The 14,879-nt window shown below is 39.9% G+C and overlaps 1 protein-coding gene across 1 annotated transcript in view; it reads left to right on the top strand.

Moving 5' to 3' along the window:
• Positions 1-6,748: 6,748 nt before the first annotated feature.
• The window catches only part of LOC118777602 (extracellular matrix protein FRAS1-like), a 38,263-nt gene continuing 30,132 nt past the window's right edge, over positions 6,749-14,879 (top strand). Inside the window, exons 1-2 of the mRNA XM_036528698.1 lie at positions 6,749-6,914; positions 8,989-9,020. Coding sequence (XP_036384591.1) covers positions 6,842-6,914; positions 8,989-9,020 — 105 coding nt within the window. The 5' untranslated portion in view covers positions 6,749-6,841. The remainder of the gene's footprint in view (positions 6,915-8,988; positions 9,021-14,879) is intronic.

Below are 14,879 nucleotides of genomic sequence, written 5' to 3'. Positions count from 1 at the left end.
TTCTCTTGAAATGTTATATACACAAAAGATAGGGTAACCATACGTCCTTTCTTTCCCTGACATGTCCTCTTTTTGGGACGCATGTTTTGTTTCCCAAAACGAGGACGTGTCCGGGAAAAAGAGGACATATGGTCACCCTACAAAAGAGCCGGATTGGCACTTGCCACAATGTGATTCAACCCCCATCAGGGATTCTGGTAAACAGCATATTATTTAAACACCTCCAGCATGTCTACATGTCACTCCCACAAGTGCTGGGTGATTAAAGCAGGCCTTCTCTCTGAAATGAAAGGTATGTAAAGAGCTTGTGTTGCACAATATGTGCAATAAAGGACAAAAAAATGTTCTCTGGTCATGCTGAAAGTGTTTCAGCAGTTTGTCTTGAACAATGAAGAGTGTGGTAAAACTTTCTGAGCTGGGTTGTTTCACACACTGTAGCTCACTATCCAGGGGCTTTGTAGTTTGAATATTTGCAATCTTAGATTAAAAGTGAATTGAAAAGAATCTGCCAAGAATATTGTTCATGCATAAATATGACTGAATAGGTGGACTGCTGCACTGACAGTAGAAAATGATTACTGTTTGCTGAAAGCTAATGGCAGCATTGCCACTTATCAGTTTCATAGCAGCTGACCATAGAGACGAGATGTACTCCCATCAGGGGAATACAATGGACCTGGTCTCTCTGACACAGTCAGGTGTACTTCCTGCTGTTGCCACCGGCACAGTGAAATGAAGACCTAAGCCGGCACAAAACTGAGGAGCTCAACCTTTACGTTGATGGATTGACGAGATGGACGGCAACCTCCTGTCATTTGTCCTGTTCGGGGCTCTGGTCTGGCTGGTTGTGGCTGTGTATCTGGTCATCTGCATGGTGCTTCTGTGCTCCATCTGCTGTAAATCTCAGGGAGAGGAGAACGACATGGAGAGCTCAGAGGTCTCGCCTGCCGAGCACATGGACATTCTCTGAGGGGCCAGGCTAGGGCTCGTGTCAGCCACCTCTCTCAAGCTGAGCTCACTGCCACAAGCCGATCTCTGGTGAGTTGGAAACTCCAACAGCTACATACCGAAATACATACTGTTGCTGTCTTTAAGGAAGATGATGTTTGTGATGTTTGTTAGAGACATACAGTAACTGGTGAAAGTGAGTTTTAAAATTTGATTGATGTTGCATGACACAGTATATATATATATATATAGATTGCTCTCTAAAATACTCTCTAAAATGACTCTTCCTCTCATTTCACCTGAAGATCTGAAATCTGACACGTAACAGACTGACATCTCTTACACAGAATAAAATATGTTCTTTTGTTTTGTACACCAAATGTTCATGATGACTTCCGGTATTTATTTTTACACAGTCCTGATTGTATCACGATCGATCTTCTCCATATAAGAAAGATACTTGGTTGTATATGCTCAACTTATGAATGGTCCTGTTAAGATTCAGGTATACAACCATTGTGGGGAGCCATTTTTAAAGGAACTTGAATCTTATTGAAAAGACCAATCTGTTTATGAATGCAGAGAGAGACCCGAAGCATTTCATCTTAATATATTTGCGCATTTATACCATCCATCTAAATGGCATGTAATTCCTGAATAGCCTCAGAAAGCACAGCACCACTTCATACAGCATTAAATGGATGAGCACAGAAAATACATCACTAGTAATGCCTGAAATGGTTCCATCTGTTACCCAATGCAGACAGTCAGTGTCTGTGCCCTCACAGACATTAGCACACCTGTTAGATGTGTTTTAACTATTGCACTTTGTTCAGCTCCTCCAGGCTGACATGTGAAAGGAACAGATCTTGTTGAACACACCGACAGCTGTACCAGACATGTGGTCCAACAGGCCCGTCAGTATGCATGGTACCACCTCACGGTCAAGGTATGACAATCCATGATTTCTTTTACTTCTTCAGCTGAAGATTTTTTAATCTTACTTACCATGTAGTTAGCAAGCTATCTATAAATCAACATATTGTTGACTTGATTGATATTTCAATTTTTGAAAAAACAAAAACAGACAGATGTATGATAGACTTTTAGAAGTGGGACACTTGAGGCGTTAAATCACATGTACCAGGGCTCTGTAGTACCAGTTTGATGAAATTAGTCAGTTTTACATTACATGCAAAAGGTAATTTTGGGGGATTCACTGTTCTCTTATTATAAAATTTCATACAACCCTTATTAGAATGTGCTGTTTGTAAATGTCTACTACAATGGATAGAACAGAATCCAACCATGACAGCAAATGATATAGGCTACATAACAACTCTGATTTGTGTATCTGGAAAAATTTCCACAGGTAAGTCCAGAATATTGTAAATATTGATCAGGTGGCCTTTATAGCTAATTTTAGGTTTTATTGTATTTCTTAATGCATGATTTCCGCAATAAGCATATGTTACCATTAAACTTCATTTACATTTACATTTATATTTATTCATCTGGCAGACACTTTTATCCAAAGCGACTTACATAGGTTACAGTTCTTTACAATGTTATCCATTTATACAGCTGGATATTTACTGTCTGTTTACTTACTATTTACTTCAAAGTCTATAAGTCAATGAAAAACTCTACAGAGAAAATCTGCCAGATGAGAACTACACAAAAAGGACCTGGTAACAGAGAACTGGGACATTGGGCAGAATCTGGTGTCCTGGTTAGAGAACCTGATTACGATTCTGAGCTTCAAATTATAGGAGGGACCCCTGTTGAACCCTTTAGTAAGCTACATTAACTCTTTAACCTTCAGAAGAAATACACAGGTAGCTGTGTGGATGCAATACTAAACAAATAAGTAATACATTGCAATGGACATGACTGTCCATTGGAAATCCACAGAAGAGAAAATTCTAAAACCTTTGCGTAGGTATGGTATATGAACACTGTTCTGCATAGGAGTCGAAAGTGTTTTTCTCCTTTTTGCCGTAGATATTTGAAGGTGGCCTCTGACCTCAACATTTAATTTCACAGGACTGTTTGCTGAGAGGGATATTGGATGCCGTTGTTAGCATCATCCTGCAGTTCAGCTGTGCACAGCTTCTTCCTGCAACTAGAAAGGAAATGATTCTTTGAAAGTATGTGGGTTATGCATCCTGGTTTGTGCAAAGAAGTGTTATCAGGCAAACGTCTTTTTAATTTCACTTGCATGTGATGAAAATACAGGTATGTAAAGCAATATGTATAAATAGTCATTAGTGCTGATAAATGCTAATTACTGCCTCAGTTTACCAGTATTCACTACTACCTGTAACGACCTCGCCACCTCCCACTCTAGCTTCAGCCATTCAGCGCTCGGCATTGCCAACCTGCTAATCACCGGTCTGATCAGCGATTATCTCCCTCACCTGTCTCCACCTCATTAACTTTGATTTGTTCCCCTATTTAAACCCTTGTGTTTAGTTCTCCTGTGCGAAGTCTACTCTTGCATAAGGGTATGCTAAGCCTAGGTCCTTGAATGCTTGTTTTTTGTATCCAACCAGTTCTGTGATTCCTGCCTGTCTCCCATCTGATCTTCTGTTTGTGCCCTGTTTGTATCCTGCCCCGTTCTAGAATAAAGTTTTGTGTTTCCGCACTTGCGTCCGGCTCTCATTGCAGTGTGTGACACTACCCAACTCTCTTAAATAAATAAAACATTACTTCAAATGTGTCTACCAGATGGAAACTCACGTTTAACATTTGACTAAACATGGATCTAATTCTGCATTGTGAAAATGAGAAAATCTAATTTAAAATGCGGTCATTGTCTGTGCTTATTGGTTTTATCCATTATTGATTCATTTTGTTATGATTTTATATAGTCTACCTCGAGTTGTATAAAAACAGCGTATCCAATTTGCTAAATGAATTGAACTGATAATATCTGGGCAGGTGGTGTAAAATTACCCTTAGTGTACAATGCCTTAGCCAGACATTGATAGGGATAGATTATATTGGCTGGATGTGATAAAATTGGTTTGGAGAGACTGGGTTTGTGCTTGCCAAGAATTAAAACAATATGGATGGTTGTTTTATGGTTCTGTTTATTATCTTTATCGAAGTGGTGTCATTGATGGCTCTTGTAGATGTAATGAGGGTACAATCCAAAGGTAATTTCCTAGACATCTTTATCTGAAAAGCAGGAAATGAACTTAATCACACTTTATTACATGGTATATTGATGTTGAATTCATTTTATTGTTTCATGTGAGGTTCCTTGAAGCATATTCTTTGCTCTCCACTTGGAAAAAAAGCCTATGACCCAGTGTTCTGGGGGAGTTGAGAGGGAGACATGGATTCTGGTTCATGAATTTTTAAAATACATTGCACAAACCACACTATAGAACTAACCGTCATATTAAATGTTGCAGTACTTACAAAGCACACTTGATGGCACTCCATGCTTTTGTTATTTCTGCTATAGCGCACAGTGCGTATGATGCAATATTGCACATACAAAACCATAATTCTAAACACACCTGTAAATTAGTTTCTGATATGCCTTAGGTAAACAAGTAAGTTTTCCCCCTTTGTAAAATTTACAGATATTTGTGTAATTATTTAAACAGCAACTCTTATTAAATCCTTTTCATCTGTAGTACTATGGTGATGATTGAATAGCTCTGTTGAAATGTAAGGTCCACTCATTTTTGTATATCAGGGTACTTTTCCTTGGCATGATCAGCACAACATACCCTATCATGCAAGCCTTCGTATACCTTCCCAACTGAAGTTCCTAGCCTGGAATGAGGACGAGATTATACTGTATACTTCAATGGGTTGGTACCGTTAAACAACAGCGTGCAGCGCTGCATTACAAATAACGGTGTGATATGCAGAGAAATATCTGCTCTGGCAGCGTGGATGAATAGATGGCAGGCAGAGAGCACTGTGCTTAGTGTTTTGTTTGCTACCTTTAAATACTAATACAGAAATAGTATCTCTTTTTTGGTGTCCAGATGGCCTGGCCTGTACTGATCTATGACTTGAGGTAGCATGTTCTGCTGATGCGGAATGAGGTGAAAAATAAAAAAATGCTGAGGAGCACAGTTAACCTTTGATGCAGCGCCTGAACACTCTGGACTGCAACAACAGAATTTTTCAGCTTGGCATCGCGAGTCATATTATACCCCAGGGCGTGCATGCCCTTGTGTTTACGTCACTCATGTTCATGTCAGATGAAAGCATTTTATTATTCTTATTTTGTTCTTTTTGCTAAGATAAATTATAACGTTAATATTTACATTTATAAACTGACTGGGGTTTCATGCTACTTTTGTGTGGCGCTCGAGGGTAAATCATAGGCTAATATTAACAAACTATTTACGTCAACTGTTAATAATTAATCAAAATGCGAAGTTTACTGTTTTGTAAATACTCTGCAAGCTATGACGAAAAGTCCCTTCAGGGCCTTAAATATGCCCTTTAACGTACGTGCAACTTTCACCATCTAGGCAACATTGTAGATGGACTGAATCCCAAGGGTATCTGGTATTGAACTACATGTAGTGAAATATTTATAAGAGTAAGTAAAGCCATCCTAAATAAATCTGCAGATTACATCATTGTGTAAATTAGACAAATCTGCAGATGCAGTGTAGTCTACATGAAATCGGGCGTATGTACTATCAATATATCTAGGTGAGAATCAAGGACGTTTCAACAAGATACAGCTCGCAGACTTTTTTGACATATGCAAGTAAGTTGTTCGGGAATGAGGAAAAAATAGTGAGCGCGTATGCAATAAACACGCACTAAATAAACTACAATAAACCCTCGAAATTACAGGTGGTAATTCAAATTACCATCGCATACATTGCGTTTCTTGTCCTATTTATATGTATGATTTCTCTTGCCTTGCATGTTTATTTCTTTTATGACCCCGTACATATTTTCACTGGGAAACCTTTTTTCAGCAAATTATTTCAGTTTGGACCATTACGCATGCAGGTGTTCACTACCAAAAACAATTTCTTGAATCAAACGATGGCTGAAAGGCACTTTGGCATGAACACGCTGGCATGAGGCTGACATATTAATGTAGCACAATCGATTGCTTTTCCATTTTTGAATAGTCATCGGCACAAACCAGGAACCACGTTCCCCTCCAGTGATTCAACGGTGCCTCTGTCCCGGCTTTATGGACAAAACGCGTTTTCTTCTCACCGAAACAACGGAACTGCGAGACCCAAGTACAGTTGCATGGCGAGAACTGCATCTAACAGTTCTGTCTGTCTACTCTTTCATTTCTGCGCGGGTAATGTGCAAATTGCTCCGAAGACGTCCCCACACGCTCAGGTTTGGATTAAAGGATTTTAATCAAATTTGATTAAAGCAGTTTGATCAAAATTCAGAGCAGCAAACACTCCTGGTGCAACTAATATGTTATGTTGAGATTATCTACACCTTCCCACCAGTTCTTTATACACTGCTAAACATCGCGTAATGTAGATGGTAACACTGCCTATATGTATAATCAACTGCTCTGCTTTTGCTAAGAAGATTCGGAACATGACAGTCTTCTCCGACCTGGTGAAATGCGCTCGGTTTTAGAGTTTTTGATGGTGTCGACAAGAATCAGTTGGACTGCATTTGCAAGACATGGTTTTCGCCGAGTGGATACTCGCTGGCTACCTGCCTACCTGTCATCATTTGCATATCAGATTTGGGAACTAGACTGCGAGGTAGCTGGACCACATGTCTTGTCTACGTGTCTCAAGTTTACTTTCTAAGAATTCCGTCATCACCAAGGCTCAGTAATGACTGGCATGAATTGCAGTTCACCTTTGCAATAAAAGGAGATTCTTTTTCGTTGCTGGATATTATCTTTTCACTGCCAACCATGGGCTTTACGAGTGCGTGGATCGTTCTTGCGGCTCTGGGTGGAATTGTCAGCATCCCTCGAGGAATACACGGTTTGTATCGTTTCCAACATGTACATGCTTGTGGCATGATTTACAACGCGGTATAATTCTTTGGAAGCTACCTTTTGTTTTGCAAATTAAACTAGAATGTTTTACCACACTTTTGTATTTTTCAATGACGACTTTTTAGTGCGCACAAATTTCCTAGTAGTGCACATGAAGAACTTGTCATAGCTTTAATAAGGTTTCCGACACTTCAGATGAGCACCGACTTTGAACAATCGTGTCTTCAACTGTGACTGAAATATACTAATGTATATTCAACTTTTTGTTGATTGCTATTAAACGTAGTGAGGATTTCTGCGTGATAACACACGGCTTCAAGACGGGAGCTTCAGCCGAAGATTAGAATTGGTCAGTTATTCTTGCGACTGTGTAACAACATAACGCTTTATGTGAAAAACCAGAATGAACCATGCACCTGGCGACTTACTATTTTTGATGAATCTTCGCTGCATCGGTCGCACAGCTCTCAAATTAGACTGGGCAACTCCTTCTTAAGAAATACGTAGGCGAATAAAATACGTATACGAAATACCATCAATCAAATCACTGTGTGCGTTTGATTTGGACTTCAGTATTTTCCAATAACATCTGTTACAGGTTAAAATTTAATTGCACAATGGGATTATCGTCCTTTCTGTGAAGCAATCTGGTTGTGACAAAGCGATCTCATTCTCAGAATGTAACCGAAAAGACTAGATGAAAAGTGAGATCGAGTCTCCATTCACTATGGTTGTTGGCTTCTTTCGCGATTAATTGGAAAGAAATATCTCTATTGTATCTCCGTGAGATCTCGTCTGAGGATTTAGGAAGTTGAATTTTGCATTTCAAGCCTATATTTTCTTAATGCGCAGTATTTTACTGATTTTCAGCAGATGCAACTGTACTCTGCATAAGGTAGATCATGCAATGATAACACCACACACCGCACGTGCTCAAAGAAGTATTATCTGAAAAGGGTTTCTTTGGTTAAATTGTTCAGAACGTCCTACAAAATTAGTAAATGTTCACGTAGCTACTATCTTGTACCATGTATTTGTAGGCTAACCCAACGCAGCCCAAAGCCACTAACTTGTCATAGACGTCGGTCGATGTACGCTCAAGATTAAGTGAAAAATATAGCTCACGGTATTTTGTATTACGTCATTCATCAGACGCCCTTCTCCAGGGTTACTTGTACAGTTCACATACGTTTATGTACAGCATTATCTTTATGTAGCTAAGGGTGTTCACAAAAGTGATTCAGGTTAAGTACCTTGACCAGGAGTACTGTGGTGATGCCTCCCCTGGAGATAAAATCTTTGCCTCACCTGGGAATACAGTCTACTACATTTTGTTTTACAATCCCAGTACCTCAGACACACAGGTGTATCTTGCCTCAGAGTAAAGCTGAGAAGCAGAGAGGGCTTTTAACAGCGTGGTAGATCACTAGGTTGTGGGATGGCAGCCATTCCTTAGAACAGAGAGACAGCAATCATAGATTTATCAAGTCTCAAACCAGGGATAAACTATTCCACCCCTTGTTTTTGTTCTGCTGCAGGACCAGATTGTTCAGTTAAGTAATCTGAATGGGACACATGTGAATTTTTTATTAAAATCCAGACAACTCTGCCTTTTTGATAACTTTGTCTATCTTTGCCTACATATTTGGTATCATCCAGCACCTTGGCCAACCTCATACCAGATCATGTCCTGAGAACAGTAGCATGTCTGGACAGATTCGCAAGCAACAGGTTTCCTGATTGCGCATCTTATCTCCAAGTCCTCATCTCTCCAAATATACAGGAGAAAGATGCCTTGGTTTCATACATTAAAGACAAGCTATATATATATCGCTTAAACATTATAAGACAACCAGCTATTTTTCAGTTTGCTGTTATAGAGCCATTTTCAAAACAGTTCCCTTGAAGCCTCTAGTTTCTGTGATTTAGTGTTGTTTATTCTAAACCCGCTATGAGTCAGCCACAATCCTGTATCTTGCCACCATGACTTCATATTTTACATGAACATATGAACTTCTTACCATCACCTATTAATGTTTTTTTTCTCCTCACCATTACAGGAGCGTGTCTTTATCAGGGGACCCTGTTTGAGGTAGGTTGATGTTCTCCTCTCTTTAACTGCCCTGCATTGCATAAGCACCCTGATCAGATTTCTGCTCACAGTTCTATCCTTGGCTTGTAATTATGATTTTGGGTCATGTGCTAAGCTTATAGGTTCCTGAGTCATAAATAATGCAGAGGTGTATCGGCCCGGTACTGTTTCAGAAGGCACTAGCTGATGAGTCCATGCACCATCAATCAGGATTATTAGACATAGCAGTTGCTGGAGATCTGTGCGGGTACATGTGCTTCATGCATAATGTGCCCCTGCTGATTTTATGAATGTTAATGGTGGGGGATTTAAGAGAACAGCACTGGATCGGGTTGTTTGACAGCAGATTGGCAGGTTTTTACTTTTGGAGTGGTTTGGTAGATGTGTAGTTAAGACAAGCTGGTACCTGTTATGCTAACATTTTTTTCAAAATGGTCTGTAGGAATATGTGAGGTATCAATGCCCATTTCAGTATATGCCCATGTCATATTCATGAGTCAAGAGTTATCCACTGACCTCAGTTACTTAATTAAGCACACTCGTAGACCAGAAATTTCCCTTATATGTATGGTGGTAGATATCATTTTTTGGGAAGGCTCCACCACCGGAGTTGTGTAGGAAAGGACTTTTTTATGTGTCCAAGGGAACATGCAAATTACCCAGACCACTTTCTCTGCTGCAAATTAAAGGAAAAGGGGAGTTTTCTTGTTTCACTGATAACATCCCCATCTCATGGTAGCTTAGATGAAAGGAGGCTGTTGTCTTGAATTAGTCTATTAGGGCCTTTGAAGATGTTTTGGTGATTGAGGTAAGATGTGATGTCATTCTAACATGTACTAGAGTGTGCAGAGGGAACATTGGTTCCAGATATATGGGAAGTGCGTGTTATATGGTTTTGTCCTTGGACGAATTACCAGAGATTAATAAAATTGAAATATTGAGATGTTATAATAAGAACTGACTACTTAAAAGTGTTCATAGACACATCAGATGCAGTAAAATATGATCACCTATAAATCATATTGTGATGAAGTTCAATAAATTACAAACATACAAGAAGTGTAGACCACAGAATAAGACAGTATAGGAGCTAACTGGCAAATTTTCTGTAATATACAATTTTTTCAGTGAATTGACAACATGACCCGTATCTATACTCAACTAATACTTGTAATCAGACAGGTAGTCATATCCAAAAACATTTAATGCACATACTTGGCACACTGATACAATACTTACATTTTTTACATTACTGTTTCTGTTCTAACCTATCATCCATCCAAAGCATTTTATTTTTGTACTTTCCTAACAGTGAAAAAACACGAACTAAATCAAGAGTTGATCAATACAGAGGAATAAGAACAGGCAAGTCTAGGGTCTTTGAAGGACATTTACAGAACCTTTCTACTTTCTGATTATAGAAAGACCAACACTAGAGTGAATGCTTGTGTATTTTCTACAGCATGCCAGTGTATTTTCCACCGCAAGGTTTTTGACATACATTTTGAGTCTTTATTTCTATTGCCAAATAAACTCATCCTATGACATCAAGAAAAAAAAACTAAGTGGACTAAGTAGACCTAAAGTCTGAGATTTGAGAGATCTCATTTGTAGATTATGTAATTTTTTTATCTTTATTTAGAATGCTAAATGTTTTTTTCCCTATTTCTTCCAAATTTGGAACACTCAGTTGTGTCGTAAGGCTGCCCAGCACCTTAAGCCCCCTACTTGATAACCTAGGAGGGCACGGACAAACACATACTCTCATCTAAAACATGCAATACTGGGCAAACCACTTCTTTACACACCGCAGTCCACATGACAAGCTGGCACAGACATGAATTGGAGGAGGACAGTTTGAGTGCAGCTGTATACAGGCAGACTGAGGCTCCCAGACTGACCAGCAAGGGTCACTAATGAGCAACATGACAGACAGACCTTTGGCAGAACTACATATCCCCATATCCCCAGTGGAATAAAGCCAGTTTGTTCTACCACTGTGGACTCCCAGTCATCGTCAGCTGAAGACACAGCTAGGAATGAACCCAGGCCACAGGGCTCAGCCTGAAAGTGCTTTTACTGTCTGAACCACACAAGAGGCCTCACAATGGCTTTTTTATTTACTCCTTGACCAATTTTGTCCATTTCCAACCGACTTTGGCAGCTGGTGCTGTAGCATGTCTTTAACGCAGGACTGAGGTGTGGTGAGATGGCATGTCCTGAGTTGTCCATCAATGCTTTACTCTAATACTCTCATGCTAGTAAATCATTCTCCCACCCTACATCTGATTCAGAGCACGACATTCAGATTTAACACTTGTGCAGTGGGGCATGGATTCCTGGCACCGAATGTAGTCTTGCCTGCAGGGATCGAAAATGTAGGCCACAGCTAGAATATAACCAGTTCAGCCGTGGACTGCAGGATGGCGTATTGTCATGTTCCGGGGTGAGATTTTTTTTTAGAGAGGAGGCAATAAAATACAGAAATGAAATGAAATTCTTCCCATGTCAATTTGATCTTGATGCTGTGGGGACTTGTGATATGTAGAGGAACACAACACCACACGTGACCAGTCATTGCAAAGATGCTGAATAAGTTACTGATACAGCAAGGCACAGAAAGCCTGAACCTCAGCTGTAGAAACAAAACTGGAGTCGCCATCATAAATCATTTCTCTCACTCTGTTTGTCACAAACATGTAGACACATTAGGATGGAGGTTTTTGCTTCTGCTTATTTGCTTAGTAACAGGAAAAAAGAACACAGAATGTTGGTTCCTGGTACCTGTACACGGTGCTTTGGATGAATAAAATGTTATTTATTTTGACAGTCTGTAGCTCAACGGTGTAATCCTACACTTAACGCTTGTCTACCGAGGGAATTCTGAAAGTGCTTCTCACTCCAAATTCTGCATTAAAAGATGTACTTACACTTTTTCCCTCTTGTCATTTTTTTATTAAAATTTTAAGCCTTTTCCAGTGAGGCGTGCTTCTTACAAAAGGGGTTACTTTGCATGAACTGACAGCTTTTGGCCACTGAACATTAAATAACACGTCAGATTTTGTGTGGAACAGCTTCTAATGGATAAGAACATCCATTTTCTTGTAAAAAAGCTATAAATAAAGTAACTGTGAGGCATTCCCGCTCCGAGTGTTAATTGGATTTGACTGTGACTGCAAATAATATGTTTATTTGGGGTAGCTACATTTGTAAAGCTTGGGTGGATTACTCTGAAAGCCATCTTAATTATTCTGTAGTGGCAAAGAGGGTCAGCAGTGCCTGGAGCACATACTGGCTTTCCAGGGCTTTACGTAAGCAACACTTCATAGAAGCAGTGGGTCTCCCTGTGAGCCATGAGTCTGGCTTACACTCATATGCCAAGGCTGTCTGTTTACCTTTCTGTAATAACAATTATCATCATCATCATCATCATCATCATCATTATTATCATTTTATATGGAGTCTTACCCAAGTGCTGCTGACCTTTAGTGCTAAACTTTTCTGATAGTGTTGCTGCCCATACCCACCTCTACTGCACCTGTGTGTGAATAAATGAGCAGGATGGTTCACCAGGCTTGTGCATTTTCTCATCAGTGGATCATGGAAGAAGACATCCTGGTGCTTGTCCTTGGTCACTCCTGCTCTGGAGAGACCACAGAAGCTTACAGGATATGATGCTGATTACATGTGTTGTTTATGGTGTTTAATGGGTGGTAAATGTACACACATTCCCTTAACTTGTCTGGGCTTTGGGCAAACCTGCTATTCCATCTAGGGCTGGCCAACATAGTGTCAGCCTCTGGCTTTGCATGGTATTGCATACTCCCCTGGCAGCTGAGGCAGATCAGTGGGAAAGCAGCAAGGAACAGCTGACTTAGATACAGGCTGTACCTGGCTCTGTGCTTAAAGACTGGGAGTAGCTGACTGAGGGATAGGCTGTACCTGGCTCTGCACTTTAAGGCTGGAGGTGTCCTGCAGGCCGCCTCACCTTGAGGTGCATTGAGGCAGGTGGATCACAGCCTTACCTGTGCAGGGGATCGCTCTGCCTTGTCATACCAATACGTCATTCTCACATACCACCTCAATTCTCACCTGTGCTGAAAAGCAAAACAGTAAAAAATCGCTATATTTTATTATTATCTTCAGAAAGATGACTTGTCAGGACAGTTAATGCTGTATTGTCATTCACCACTTTTCTGTGTGAGGAAATGGATGTTGCGGCACTCCTACCCATGGTATGCACCAGGGCCAGATTCTGTCTAATCTCAATGTATGTTTAAGTAATGAGTTAACATTTCATTCAGTAACATTTACTTCATTCAATAGAACTTGCTTGATGTTAAGTGCATTGTAGATAAACTGAATCTGAGCCCCATTCACATCAATTCGCAGATATTTTACCAGCAAAAAGAGAATTCATTGAGAAAATCATTGTTTTTTCTCTAAATGGTTGAATAAATAAATCAATTTGTTTTATCGTTAAATGGCTGCTGTCCTGGAGGGACTGCCATGAAAGGATTGGTCGGTAGTTCAGAGTAGCATTTCCATTGTTATTCCAAATGGCTTATTAATATTTCTCAGCCTCCACTAGCGGATAACTAACTGATGTGAGGTGCATAGTGACTTATATTCTAAAGAGCAGAAGGTGAAGGTGACATTCTGGGTATGTTAATTAGCAAGTATCTGAAACTAAAAAATCTATATATTTCATCTTAGCAGAGAATACTTTTATTCTGTGCTTCATGAGCACTAGACAGCATAAATAATGTTGAACTATTACTGTCAAAAGTCTAAATTATGAACATGAATATGACTCTGCTCATCGCTAGAGTGACCCAGTGCATGAGTGAATGGATAACTGTGTTTGCTGTGCTCTGTGGACCACTAAATCCTTGCCTTACTCAGTGCAGACCAATCACTGTAGAGTGGTACAGACTTTGGCAAATACCCAGCTTGTGTCGTAGACAAATAAAGGCACTAATCTTCCCAGACCAGACAAGTGCTTTTTTCAGTGAGATTCTTCTCTTCCTCCATTTCACTTCTCATCCTTAGTCTTTGTTTTGTCTCTTTGTTTCTGAAAATATGCCAGTCAAATGATTGTCTCCTAATGGGTTTCCCTTAGTAAAACAACTGTATGTCACAGACCTTTTGTAAATCTGCCACTGATTTGTGGCAAACTAAACAGTTCATCGCAAAATTCCACCCTAGTGCTTCTTTTTTCATGCAGATGCTCTGATTAACCAAAAAATGTAATGTGAAAGGAGACCAGCGGGGGCAGGGGGAGGGAGGAATAATCGCACTCGAGTTCAGACCAGCAAAACAGACCAAGTGTGAAAACAGCCTAATATATCATTGTAAGTTAGAGTTGAAAATCTATGTTAACTGAATCCAGGGGTGAGTCACTCAGCGGTCACAGGTCCCAGAGTTCTCTTTGATGGATTGTATGGGGAGGCACATCTTGACAACCCTTACGAATTCTGATGGCCACAAGGAAGCAGTCTGAGCTCTGGGACTCTGGACTAAATGGGATGCTACTACCCTGCTGTAATGTTGAGGACACTGTGCTGCAAAAGATGATGCCTTTTGGATGTATGTTACTGAGGGGGTCCTTACTGTGTCCTTTAAAACATACTGTACCACAGCACATAGTATGTAATGGTAAAAGTCATAACTTTCCTCTCAATTACCACAACTGTTTATCACAAGTATTCTTGTGATAAACCTGATGGTCACAGGTTTGGCACATTTGTTTACTGTAATGTTACCATGGCTGTTTGCTTGAAAACCTATTTGCCTGTGCAAACGTATCTGCTTATGCAGACATACTGTATGTGAAAGTCTGAACATGTGTCAAATTTG

The sequence above is a fragment of the Megalops cyprinoides genome, chromosome 5, assembly GCF_013368585.1.
Source record: "Megalops cyprinoides isolate fMegCyp1 chromosome 5, fMegCyp1.pri, whole genome shotgun sequence".
Classification (NCBI taxonomy): Eukaryota; Metazoa; Chordata; class Actinopteri; order Elopiformes; family Megalopidae; genus Megalops; species Megalops cyprinoides.
This window is presented reverse-complemented; position numbering and strand designations above follow the sequence as displayed.